We start from the raw sequence: 13,225 nt of genomic DNA, 5'->3' as shown, positions 1-13,225 counted from the left end.
AAATCCCAATAAGAAGCAAGGACAGTTAACTAATCCACACGCTCAGAGTCAGTGCGGCCATCCCGGAGCGGCCCCTCGGCGGAGCATGGCGCGGGGGGCGGCGGGCAGCCCGGAGCGGGGCCCGGCGCGGCTGCGGGCATGACCCGGGCCCGGAGCGGGGCACAGCTCGGGCCGGGGGGGCCGGGCCGGGCCGCGGGGCCGCCCCCCTCCCTCCGCCCTGCCCAGCCCTCCGCGCATCCTCCGGCACCGCCGAGCCGCGCCGAGCCGCGCCGGGCCGAGCCCAGCGGGACGATGAGGGGCATCCCCTGCTTCTGCACCCTGATCCTCCTGGGTGAGTAGCGCGGCGCGGCCAGCGGGGCACAACTTTCTGCCGGGCTCGCTCGGGGGGCATCGCGGGCACCCCCGGGCAGGGGCTCCGCTCCGCAGCGCTCCGGGAGCGGCGGTGAGCCCGGCTGGCACCCCCGAGGCCGGGCTGGATGGGCTTGGAACCGCCCGGGCTCGAGGAACGTGTCGCTGCCCGAGGCAGGAGCGTCGGAACGAGATGCTCGGGAAGGTCCTTTCCAGCCCGAACCATTCCGCGACCCCGTGCTCGTCCATCGGCTTTGCCTCCTGTGCTCTGGAGCCGAGCTGGGCTCGCTGTTGCTGTGCTTTCGGATGGTCCTGCTGCCGCGGAGATGCCCAGATGTGCCCCGCGCATTCAGCACTTCTCGGGCACACGGCTCGGAGGGGCTGTGCTGCGAGGGGAGGCAGGTTCTGCACGGCCGGGAATGCCCCGGTGTGCCGGGCTTTGGGGCACGGTGTGCGGGGTGGCAGCCCCGGCTCTGTCCCCGCTCTGTCCCCGCTCTGTCACAGCCCGAGCGAGCTGCCGGGCTGCGCTCGGGGTCCGCGCTGCGATTCCCTCACACCCCCCGACCCCAGCCTTGCTCAGCGCTTTGTTCCTGCACCGAGAGCAGGGATGAGCGCCCCAGATGTCCCCCCACCCCTGTGGCAGCCCCCGTCCCCTGGCGTGGCGGGGAGCCGCTGTCCCCGAGTGCGCGGGGATGTGGCTGCGGCTCCCGTGCTTTGAGCATCCCGCTCGCATTCTTCCTCCCTCCGCCCGGCCCGGAGCGACCGCGTCTCCTGCGCGATTCCCGGGGCTCCCGCGGCCCTGGAGGAAGGGAACGGGGCTGAGGGGGCTGCAGCCTCCGGCAGCGGCTGGGGATGCCCCGGTGCCACCCCGGCTCCTCCCCTTGGGGCATTCTGTCCCCTCCCTGTGCTCCGATGAGGCACCAAAGCCAACATTGAGCTTAAATAGACCAGGAAGGGCTGTGGGGAGGCTGGGAATGGGATGTGCCCGTTCTCTTTGGGTGCCACTGCAGGAGGAAAAGGTCTTGGGGTGACTGCGAGAGGCTGGGACATCGTGGGGCGCCCGGCGCTAGGTCCCGCTGGAGCCCCGCTCCTGGGGAAAACCGAGCTCCGGGCAGGACACAGAGCTCCTGGCAGAACCGAGCTTTGGGCAGGACCGAGCTCCTGGGGAGAACGGAACCCCTGGACTGGTCAGAGAGCTCCTGACAGGACCGAGCTCCTGGTGAGAACTGAGCTCCCGGGCAGGACCGAACCCCTGGGCAGGATGGAGCCCCTGGCAGGACACAGAGCTCCTGAGGAGAACCGAACCCCTGGGCATGACTGAGCTCTTGGGGAGAACCGAGCTCCTGGACAGGACAGAGAGCTCCTGACAGGACCGAGCTCCTGGGGAGAACCGAGCCCCTGGCAGAACTGAACCCCTGGGCAGGACCGAGCTTTGGGCAGGACCGAGCTCTGTCAGGACCGAGCTTTGGGCAGGACCGAGCTTTGGGCAGGACCGAGCTCTGTCAGGACCGAGCTCCGGGCAGGACCGAGCTTTGGGCAGGACCGAGCTCTGTCAGGACCGAGCTCTGGCAGGACCGAGCTTTGGGCAGGACCGAGCTTTGGGCAGGACCGAGCTCTGGCAGGACCGAGCTTTGGGCAGGATCGAGCTCCGGGCAGGACCGAGCTCTGTCAGGACCGAGCTTTGGGCAGCACCGAGCGGGTTCTCCCGCGGTGGGTTGGCTCTGCCGGAGCTCCAGGTGACTCCCCGTGCCGGCTCTCCCTGTCACTAGATGTCAGCAGCAGCAACCCTTCCAGGTCCCAAAGGTGGGGATGGGGGCAGATCCGACCCCTCAGGAGGGCCCGGCCGTGTTCAGCAGGGCCCGCTTGGCTCCGGGGCTGGGAGTGCCCGGGAGCACGGCACGGCACGGCCGGGATGGCCGCTCCTCCATCCCGGGACAGGGCTGCGCCCGGGCTGGGTGGGCTCAGCCTCCCCCAGGGCTGCAGCTTTTCCCTCGGGCTCTCGGGGCTCGGGTGCGAGTCCCGGCCTCGGCAGGATCCGTTTTCCAAGCGGCTCGGATTGGCTCCCTCATTGATTGACTGCCCGATTGACTGGCTGGTGGGCTGATCGATTTCTCTAGAGAAAGCGGGCTTAGAGAAAAGGCAAATGGCCAGTCCCATTGTCGGCAGTGCCGTTGGGAATAGGGGACAGGTGTTAGGGACACACTTGTCACCTCTGCTCCACGCCAGAGCAAAGCCATCAGCTGCTGTTCACCCTTTGCCCTGCTGGTCCTGGGGGACCTTTTCACCCCTGCAGGCACAGCATCACCCCAGCAGATGCTCCTGGACACCCTCAGCCTTTTCCCTGGGTATTTTTGGGATGTTTGTGTTGTGGACGGACATGGAGATGTGCCTGGGATCCCGTGCAGGGATGCAGGGTGCAGGGCTGGAGAGGGCAGGCATGAGCCTGGCAATTCCCAGCTTCATCCCAGTGGGCTGCAGTGCGAGCTCCTCGCTTTTGGTGTGTCCTCTGTGGCATTTTTGGGATGATCCTGGCTGCAGGAGGCAGTTCTTGGTGGGATTAGGGCTGTCCTAAGGGCAGTGTCACCACAGCCAGCCTGGATGGAGATCCCAGCTTCCTGCTGGCACAAGCACACAGGGCGGCCCAGAGCAGGCAGCTTGCAGAACTGAGTAGTGTTTTTATTATCCTCAGCTGCTCTTCAGCCAGATCAGCTCCCTGAGCTGTCCCCAGCAGCCACACTGATGTGAGGACAGAGCAGGAGCACAGTGCCACCCCTGAGGACAAGGGACTTGGCTTTGGGCAAGCTCGTGGCTGCTAGAGTGTCCCCTGGTATTTACCTGAGCAGGAATCCCACTCACGGGGCTGTGCTGAGGCTTTTAGGAAGACTTTATGGAAAATCAGGGCTCCAGGAAGCACTGATAGAGTTACATATAAAGAGTGTAATTAATTTGACAAGGACACAGGGCTACAGTGTGAGCAGCCTGAGCAGCACAGCACCTGAGCAGCACAGATCCCATCAAACACTTGCAGGGTTCCTGGCCTGGGTTTAGTACAGGCTCCTCACAGATCCCATCAAACACTTGCAGGGTTCCTGGTTTGGCACAGGCTCTGCACAGATCCCATCAAATACTTGCAGGGTTCCTGGTTTGCCATGGGCTCCTCACAGATCCCATCAAACACTTGCAGGGTTCCTGGGTTTGCCATGGGCTCCTCACAGATCCCATCAAACACTTGCAGGGTTCCTGGTTTGCCATGGGCTCCTCACAGATCCCATCAAACACTTGCAGGGCTCCTGGGCTTCCATGGGCCCTGCACAGATTCCATCAGACACTTGCAGGGCTCCTGGGTTTTGCTCTGCACAGATCCCATCAAACACTTGCAGGGTTCCTGGGTTTGGCACAGGCTCCTCACAGATCCCATCAAACACTTGCAGGGTTCCTCGTTTGGCACAGGCTCCTCACAGATCCCATCAAACACTTGCAGGGTTCCTCGTTTGGCACAGGCTCTGCACAGATCCCATCAAACACTTGCAGGGTTCCTGGGTTTGTCTCTGCACAGATCCCATCAAACACTTGCAGGGTTCCTGGTTTGCCATGGGCCCTGCACAGACCCCATCAAACATGAGACTGTCTGGCCAATTTTCACCTGGTTTGGGAACTCAGATCCCTGGGGAAAAACAGGAAAAAAACCTCTTGATAAATGCATCTGTGTGTGTGTGAGAGAGGGAAACTCTCCTTAAATGAGTGGCTTTGTCAGTTCTGATGGGAGCAATCTGATTTTTGCATCAACAGGAATGTGATATTTGTGTCTGTCCGTGTTGGTGCAGAGGAGAAATAAAACTTCTCCTTCATCAAGCTGCCCACTAATGCTGTGCAGATTGCTCTGCAAGGACCTTACCACACCCAGAAAATATTTTTTCCAGAGCTCTGGAGCCTTAAATAGCAATTATTGCTGGGTAAAAATTAGTACTACTTAAGGCTAATAATTAGTACGAATTACTGTGAATAGCATTTTATTTTGCTTTTGGAGACAGAAATGTCTTCCCTGCTCTCCCAGCAATTTTCACAGATGATTTCTATTGTGCCTGAAATTCCCTTCATCATTTTCACACAAGACTTGTTCATTTTTATAACTTTCCACTTGGTCATTTTAAAACATGACTTCTAATGTCTCTAAAGTTTGCCACCTTTTGATAAAAATACCCTGCTACCAAGATATTAATGATTTCTTTTTCCCTCTAGTGGACTTTATATTCCTTTTGCCTTCCCTAAAAAATGTATAAATGACCTCTTTCTTCTCAACCCAAAAGTGAGAGAGGACAAATTGAAAGGTAGTTCTCCTGCTAGAAGAATTTTTTTTCAGAAGAACACATTTCACTGAAAAAATAAAAAGGAACAGAACTATGGCAAGCTTGTTCTTGTCAATCTTCGGTTCAGAACAGCTCCCTTGTTTCAAAAGCCTCTGTCAGAATCCCCTGTGGTAGCAGTGGAACAGAGCCCCTCCTGGCAGTGCCTGGGCTCAGGGGGAGGGCTGGCAGAGCTCACCCACCTGCACTCCCTGCTCCCCCCTTGGTCCATCCCTGCTGGGCTCTGCACTCCTGGGAAAGCAGCCTGGAACCAGGGATGGGTGAGAGGGGCAGCCTGAGGAGCTGGTGGGAGCTGGAACCAGGGATGGGTGAGAGGGTGTCTTGGTTTGGAAAGACCGGAGTCTGCTAAGGAAGGCAGGAGCCTCCCCTGAAATGGAGAATGTAAACCCTTCCCACTCCTCCCAATTGCTATAAATTTTAAATTAAGGGGCTCTCAGGCAAAAATATGGGAGCAGGAAATAACAGTTCTTTAATAGGGAAAGGAAAAACATAAAAGGATAAAATAAACAATGCAATACACTAGAACAACACTGCCAGAGTCAGAACCCAACCTGACAACCTGTGGGGTGTTGGTGGCAGTGCCATTGGAAATGTGGCTGCAGCCCTCCTGCAGTGTCAGGGGTGGCTCTGTTGGAGCAAGGGGATCTGTAGAGAAGGATGTATTCTTCCTCTGAAGATCCAGTGGAAGGACGGGCAGCTGCTGCTCCTCTGGGGAATCCCGTGGAGAAGCCGTGCTGGTGTCTCAAAACCTCTGGATTATATCTGGGTAGCAATGCTTGGCTCCTCCCTCTGGGCTCACATCTCACAATGGGATGCTGTAGTTCTTATCAGTCATGCAGTGACATTCAATAGCTGTTATCAGCAGATGTCCTGAGGGAGGTGTGAATGTGGTCACTCAAAGAGAGAGATAAAGCAAACTGCCCACTTGACAAAAGGTAATCTGCCATACAGATGGTAATTGCAAACATCTTGCATTGCAATCTTCAGCAGAGGGTGAGCCTGAGGAGCTGGTGGGAGGTGGCACCAGGGATGGTGATTCCTCCTGCAGGTGGACAGGGAGGAGAGCCCAGCCTGTGTGTCTGGGCAGGGGTGTGGGGGTGCAGGACAAGGACCCAGGGCTGCCTCACACAGGACAAGGAGGGTTTCCAGAGGGGAAGCCATCATCCATCCTGGGCAAGGAGGAGCTGGGAGTGCCACAAGGAAGGAAAATGAGTCTGCAGGAAGGTCACATCACACTGAAATCACCTGTGAGTCATCTAGGACCCAGGGCTGGTACCACAGCTGGCTCTGGCTGAGCTGCAGTGAGTTTGGTGGGCACTGAGAGAGGTTGTGTGTGATGGTGTTCAGAGGGGTCTCAGGTTGAGGGAAGAGATGAGGATCTGACTCCGTGTTTCAGAAGGCTGATTTATTATTTTATGATATATATTATATTAAAACTATACTAAAAGAATAGAAGAAAGGATTTCATCAGAAGGCTGGCTAAGAATAGAATAGCAAAGAAGAATGATAACAAAGGCTCTGTCTCAGACAGAGGGTCTGAGCCAGCTGACTGTGATTGGCCATTAATTAGAAACAAGCACATGAGACCAATCACAGATCCACCTGTTGCATTCCACAGCAGCAGATAACCATTGCTTACATTTTGTTCCTGAGGCCTCTCAGCTTTTCAGGAGGAAAAATCCTAAGGAAAGGATTTTCCATAAAAGATGTCTGTGACAGTTGTGGTCCTCGTGGACATTGCCAGGCATCTCCTGCATCTCACCAGAGTGGTGGAGGCCCCACATCTGGAAGCATCCAGGCTGAGGCTGGATGGGGTGAGAGCAACCTGCTCTGGTGGAAGTTGTCTCTGCTCTTGGAAAGTTCCTTTCAACTCCATCCAGTCTGTGACTGGGATTTTTGATTAAATGAACTTTCAAAGGTCCCTTCCAACCCAAACTGCTCTGTGACTGTGTGGTGAGCTGGTGCCCCAGCTGCAGATCTCCTTGGGCCCTTTCAGTCCCCCAGCAATGGCACATCTGTCCCTGCCCTGAGGGAACAGAGATCCTCCTCATTCACATCTGTGCTGTCCACAGAGCCTGCCCATGCCTTGTGCTCTGCCCCCTGGCAGGAGCTGCTGGGGCTGTGGGCTGTGGCTGCAGCAGGAGCTGGAAGGGATGGATGGCCCCAGAGACACAGAACAAACCCCACTGCCCCAGAGTCCTCATGGGGAAAAGCTCTTCCCTGTGTCCTGCTGTGTTAGATGAATATTCTCCAGCTCAGAACTGCTCTGGCCATGTCCTGTCACTCTCAAGTCTCATCTCCCTTCATGTGAATCCATCTCCTTCCTCCAAGGTGTCCCCTCCATCTCAGGGGGCCCTTGTGGCTCTGCACAGCTCCTGCCAGGAGGGCACAGCCGGGGGGATTTGGGATCTTATCCCAGGGAACAGGGACAGGAGCAGAGGGAACAGCTCAGGGGAGCTCAAGGTGGGCATAGGGGACATTCCTCATGGAAAGGGCAGGGGTGGTGTCCCCATCCCTGGAGGGATTTCACAGCTGTGTTGATGTGGCACTTGGGGACACGGGCAGGGGTGGCCCTGGCAGTGCTGGGGAATGGTTGGACTCGGTGCTCTGTTCCAATTCAGAGGGCTTTTCCAATTGAAATTATTCTGGGACTCTATTTTTCTCTTTCTATGCAAATCCATCTGGAAAGCAGTTTGCATGAAAGCTGCAGTGAGAGCAGTTGTGCTGTGGCTCTGATTTATGGAACCCAAGTGGCAGAGCCTGTCTGTGGTACCTGTCCCCACCGAGTAGAGTTATTGCAGCACTCCCCCTGTGCTGGTGACATATGGCTCCAGGGCTGCTCTGACACACAAGTGCAGCCAGCTAGCTTTGGAGGGGAAAGGAATGGCACAGATTTTTTGGTGCTTCTTCCAAAAGGAGGATCAAATTGCTCATCTTTCAAACACCTCCGAGCTCAGCCATCTCTTTGTTGCCCCAAGGGGGTGGCAGTGCACTTTGGGATGGGAGCTTAACCAGCTCCAGATGCTGAGGGCTGTGAGTTAAGCCTTGAGAGGCTGCTGGGTGTTCCCTCCTCACCTCCTGTTACTGGTACAATGAAAAGGAGGCAGGCACACAGTTTGGGTCAGGCCCACCTGCAGTGCTGCTGCCCGAGCTGCAGGGCTGAGCTGCAGCCTACCCTGCTCAGGGGATCAGCTCTGCTGTGCCTGCAGGGACTGGGCTGCCCCGGCTGCAGGAGGGCTGGAAGTGCCCAAGGAAGGGTTCAGCTCCAGACTGGAGCAGCTCAGGGAGCCCCTGCATGGTCTGAGGTCTCTGGAGCCTCAGAGCTGAGCTGGACCCAGCCAGTGCCCAGGACAGGTCCTGAGAGAGCTCCAGGGTGCCTAAAGAGGTGCTGGAGTGAACTCCATCTCTGCAAAATAATCAGGCTTTGCTTTCAGCTGTGCATCAAATGAGGCTGGCTGGTGCCTCCTGGGAAATCCCATCCTCCTCGATTAATCAGAGCAAAGGAAACACAGGGCAGCCACAGCCTCGTGGGGAGGGAGCCTTCACTTGGAACGTGGCTGTGAATTCTTGTTTTGAGCAAACACCGTGTCTGGGCCACCACTCTGCAGAGTTCATGTGGTCCTGTCCGTGAGAATTTTACATAAACAGTAAAATCAATCATAAAGGGGTTTGAATTTCTCAATTCATCTTCTTGTACTGTTGCAGCCTTTATTGAACGCTTTGCTCCTTTTTTTTTCCTCCTGCTGCCCAAACTGGACCCCCCTAAGTGTCACCTCCACCTTATTAACTGTTGCAGCCTTTATTGAACACTGTGTTTTATTGTTTCCTTTTGCTGCCCTAATTGGATCCCCCAAAGGCATCACCTGCACCGTGGTGACACCTGGAATGTCTTTCTGTCCCTTGCTCAGCCCAGGGGAAGGTGTTCCTGCCCATGGTAGGGATGGAACAGGATGAGCTTTCAGGTCCCTTCCAGACCAGACCATCCCAGGGTTCCAAGGCTGAGTGCTCTGCATCCCCATCCCTGCACTCCAGCTCCAAAGGGCTGGCTGTAGATGCAATGGTTTGTCCTGCAGCCAACCCACCCGCCCTTCCTCAGAGCTGCTCCAGTGAGGAAACCCAGGAGGAGGCTCACAGCTCACCTGTGTGTGGCTTTGGGTGAACAGCTTTTGGATCAGAGTACCTGCTCCCTGTGCTGTCCCTTCCCTGTGTGTGCAGAGCAATTATCTGCCCGTGCCAGCCGCCCAGGGGGCTCAGCTGTGCTGCCCCAGCCCCTGCAGCCTGCAGGGAGGCAGCAGCTGGCTCTGCAGGGCTCTGCAGCTTCCCTTGGATGCTGCTGTGAGCAGCACAGGGCACCTTAAAGGGCTCTCACAGGGCTGGGGGGGACAGAAGCCCCTGGAACCTTCTGTGAGGAGGGCTGCAGCTGAGAACATGGTGTTGGTGTTGGTGAGTGGGCAGGAGAGCAGCCCTGCATGCTGAATCCCCAAAGGAGGGGACATGGTGCTGGTGTGTGTGATGGGGAGGAGAGCAGCCCTGCATGCTGAATCCTGGGGGTTTGGAAGAGCCAAAGGAGGGGACATGGTGCTGGTGTGTGTGATGGGGAGGAGAGCAGCCCTGCATGCTGAATCCTGGGGATTGGGAAGAGCCAAAGGAGGGGACGTGATTTTGGTGTGTGTGATGGGGAGGAGAGCAGCCCTGCATGCTGAATTCAGGGGTTTGGGAAGAGCCAAAGGAGGGGACATGGGGTTGGTGTGTGTGATGGGGAGGAGAGCAGCCCTGCATGCTGAATCCTGGGGGTTTGGAAGAGCCAGAGGTGGGGACATGGCCTTGGTGTGTGTGAGTGGATAGGAGAGCAGCCCTGCGTGCTGAATCCTGGCGTTGGGAAGAGCCCAAGGCATTGAGCTGTTTGTGTGAGCCCTGGGTGAGCTGGGTGTGCTGAAGTGTCTCCTGCTGCTGAGGAGTTCACTCCTCCTTGCAAGGTTAGTTGATTTGACACGAGTTACAGCAATTTCACGGTACATTTTTCCCTCCTTCCAAGACATTTGTCTTGTTTCTTCCCCTTGGTAAGAGAAAATAACCCAGTAGGCTGCTTGAGAGACAAAGTGCTCACCTTGGGCTGCTGTCACAGGGGACACACAAAATCCCTGGGGGAGCACAGAGCTTTCCTGCAGCGTGGGAAGTGCTGGGGGTTCGTGGTGCTCAGAGCCTGGAAAAACCCCCAAGGTAACAGAGGAGACAGGTGTGTGCACAGGGGGCTGGGATGAGGAGGAGCTCCAGCTGTGGGTGAGGAATCAGTGCCTTCAGAACAGACCATGCTGGGGCTCTGACACCTCACCCTGAGCACCCCAAGTTCAGGCAACACCGTGGGCTCACACCTTCTGTCTGCTGCCTGGCAGGGAACTGCTGCCGGAGAAGCTGAAGTGTTGCACTCTGTGATCCCAGAGGTATTTCCTAACCTAAAAGGTGCTGTGGTTCTGTTAATAAAAGCTTGGATTTCAAACTGAAGGGAGAAGAGCCAGTTTGCCCTTAGAGGGCTGATGGGATCACTGGAGGACTTGTCAGGCTTTGGAGAAAACCATAAACCAAAATGCTGCCCTGGGGAGCTCCCCAAAAGTGCCTGGGTGCCCCATCCCCTGGGAACATGCTGATTTTCCCTCTCCAGTCAGAAATCTTGTCTCCTTTTTGTGATGTTGAAAGGAAATGTCCTGAGGTGAGGAACCTCCTGTAGGACACAGCTTTGGAGGCTCTCCTGCTGTGTTGGGGACTTGGCTGAACTTGCACTACAGGAGTTGTCTGTCAGGGCCAGAGGGTTTGGGAAGGGAACAGTGGGAAGGTTCTGAGCAGATTCTGGTCTGGAAGTGGGATGTGGAGGAAAAGAGGCTCCTGAGGTGTCAGACAGGAGGTGCAGAGGGAGCTTCCCACGGCGACAGGAATTCACAGGTGTTGAGGAAAATGAAACAGGAAAGCCTTACAAATATGATTGTCTGGCAAAAGATTTTGAGAATATGGAAACTATAAATGAGATTGAAATGAAAGCAAGTTCTGATACCTCAGTTACTGAACAAGTGGAAGACAATGGTGTGGCCAGCTGAAGGTGATCCCCTTTTGATGGAACACCCCCCTCTGCCTGCAGACAGCTCCAAGGGTCAGAGCAGACCTACAGCTTGGCAGAAGGGGTCCAAAGAGGAGTTTTTAGGGTTTAAAATGTAACACAGTGTGGTAATGTAGTGATTCTTATAGGCTGTATGTAAATGCTATAGGATTTGTGTATTGTACTGGAATGGTTAGTGAGAATCAGAATATTCAACACAGAAGATGATTTGTTGTATTGTAACAGGAACTTCGCTCTCTTACCCCATTTATTCTCTTACCCCTTTTACTCTCTTGCTCTTTTACTCTCTTACCCTCTCATCCTCTCTGCCCCTCTCTCCTCTCGGGTCTGCTCTGAGCTGTGGCTGGCAGCTCCCAGCAGGGCCCTGCACCCAGGCCCTTTGCAATAAACCCCAAATCCCAGCAGGGCCCTGCACCCAGGCCCTTTGCAATAAACCCCAAGTTCCCAAAGGCCCCTGCACCCAGGCCCTTTGCAATAAACCCCAAGTTCCTGACCTGGCTTCAGAGATCTCTCGTCTCCGTCCATCCTGACTGTGCTACCCCCAACGCTCTGACACACAGGAATCCAGGAGCTGGGAGAGGAGCACATGCAGGATGGGGAGCTCTGAGAGCCCTGCTGGATCCAGGGAGCCCCAGGGGATGGAGTTTCCTTCTGCCAAAGGGGATGTGGTGCTCTCTGCAGGTGAGGAGGCAGCTCGGGGCCATCTGTCAGACTGGGGTTGGACACACGTCCCAGGAGAAGCAGAGGTAGAGTTTTCACCTTCCTGGGACTGCTGCAGGCAATTCACCTCCCTCTCTGGTGCTGCTTCATTCCTGCTCCCCACAGACCAGCCAGGGCAACCCCTGATGTGTGCTGGGAAGCCTGTGAGTAATTAACTACCTGACTCCAGGGCTCCAGAGCTCTAATTGAGGTCATTAGATGCTATTGCATTACCAGTAAGTTCTGATCATAATGGAAGGGCTGGAGCAAAAAACAAACTAACAAACAGGAATTTAAAAAACCCAAATAGCAAGAAGAAATGCAGTGAACTCCCCCAGAAGTGTTCAATCTGCAGGGTGAGCCTCTCCCATGGGATGAGGAATTGCAGCATCTGTCTCTGGGTCTCTCAGGTTTTGGATAATGATGCAAACTCGCTGCATCCATGTGTAAAATCAGGATATTTTTAAAGCAGGGGAATTCTTGTGAGCAGAACCAGCAGTGTTTGACCCAGGATATTTGTGTTTGTGGCCAGCAGCAAACTCCAAGCTGGGATCAGGAACATGATGACTTCCAGCAGCCCCTGCCTAAACACAGAGCCCACTGAGCCCTTCCTCAGGCAGGACCAAGGTGAAGAGTTCTGCAAAGCTTCCCCCATCCCAGGGATGCATGGGGAGCTTTAACAGCCTCTGGCACAAGGGCAGGCTGGAAAGCAGCAGCTCATTTCCCAGAAAAATATTGGGCTTTTGGTACAGTTTGACTTTCGAACAACAATGACAGATCAGGAACAGTAAAATTTGAAATAAAAGATAGCAAGTGGAAAATGAAATGCTTATTAAGTATAATTCCAGGGGAAGAAAAATGAGGACTAAAATGAAGCCGCAGATGTTCCTCTTCTGTTTTATGTGCTTTTATTGAGAAAACAGAAAATGGCCTTCCCAGAGGGACCTTGGGCAGGAGGAGAAATGGAATCTGTCTCTCACTTGTCCCACACACCAGACAGGTCCCAGAGGCTGCAGGTAATGGGTTTTACCCCACCTGGTTTTTACCTGCTCTTCTGAACTTCTACTTTCAATTGAGAGGAGAAGATGTCAGGCCTGGAGGGACACTGCTCCTCTCTGCACGTTGGTGTTACCCCCAAGGGCTTCAAAACCAATCCCAGTGACACTTCTGGCTCTGTCCTTGATCAGTGAGATGAACCCAGCCAAAGCCACCAAGCTCTCATGGTCCTCCAAGGAGCAGCTGATGTGGAGGGAGAAGTCAAGGACCCATCATTTCAATCTATACAACCAAAGAAATGAAAGTTAAAGAAAATGAGATTAAAACATTATTTAGTGTTTTGTTTTCCTACTTGCAAAGCCCAGATTTCCCCAGGAAACACATTTTTCCATGTTTAAAAGAGAAAGAAAGAAATCCAGTGAGAAACTTGTGTTTCACATTAGGGCTCTAGCCCTGATGATGGTTGGAGCTGCGTGGACTTGGTGCCTCCTCTGGTGCTCACAGAGGCCACCCAGAGCCCAGGAGCGTTTGGGGCCATGGCAGTTGCTTGTCCCACTGTTAAAGTCCCTGAAGAGGTGCTGGCCATGGCCAGCCAGTCCTGTCCTGGCCCTGCTCACAAGGCAGGGACCATTCCCAGCTGGTGTGAGAGGGGCTGCTCTGTTTGCAGGAGGGCAGAGTTTACCAGCTCTGGTCACTGGCACCTGCACCT

General features: G+C 55.2%; 1 protein-coding gene across 2 annotated transcripts in view; it reads left to right on the top strand.

Moving 5' to 3' along the window:
• The first annotated feature begins 228 nt into the window (after window positions 1-228).
• LOC131084008 (GDNF family receptor alpha-4) overlaps window positions 229-13,225 on the top strand; it is a 72,547-nt gene continuing 59,550 nt past the window's right edge. For both annotated transcript variants that reach the window (XM_058025083.1, XM_058025082.1), the window contains exon 1: window positions 229-331. In XM_058025083.1, coding sequence (XP_057881066.1) covers window positions 292-331 — 40 coding nt within the window. In that variant the 5' untranslated portion in view covers window positions 229-291. The remainder of the gene's footprint in view (window positions 332-13,225) is intronic.

This window comes from Melospiza georgiana, chromosome 5, assembly GCF_028018845.1.
Source record: "Melospiza georgiana isolate bMelGeo1 chromosome 5, bMelGeo1.pri, whole genome shotgun sequence".
NCBI lineage: Eukaryota > Metazoa > Chordata > Aves > Passeriformes > Passerellidae > Melospiza > Melospiza georgiana.
Note: the sequence above shows the minus strand (reverse complement) of the source record. Positions and strands in the feature narration are given on the sequence as shown.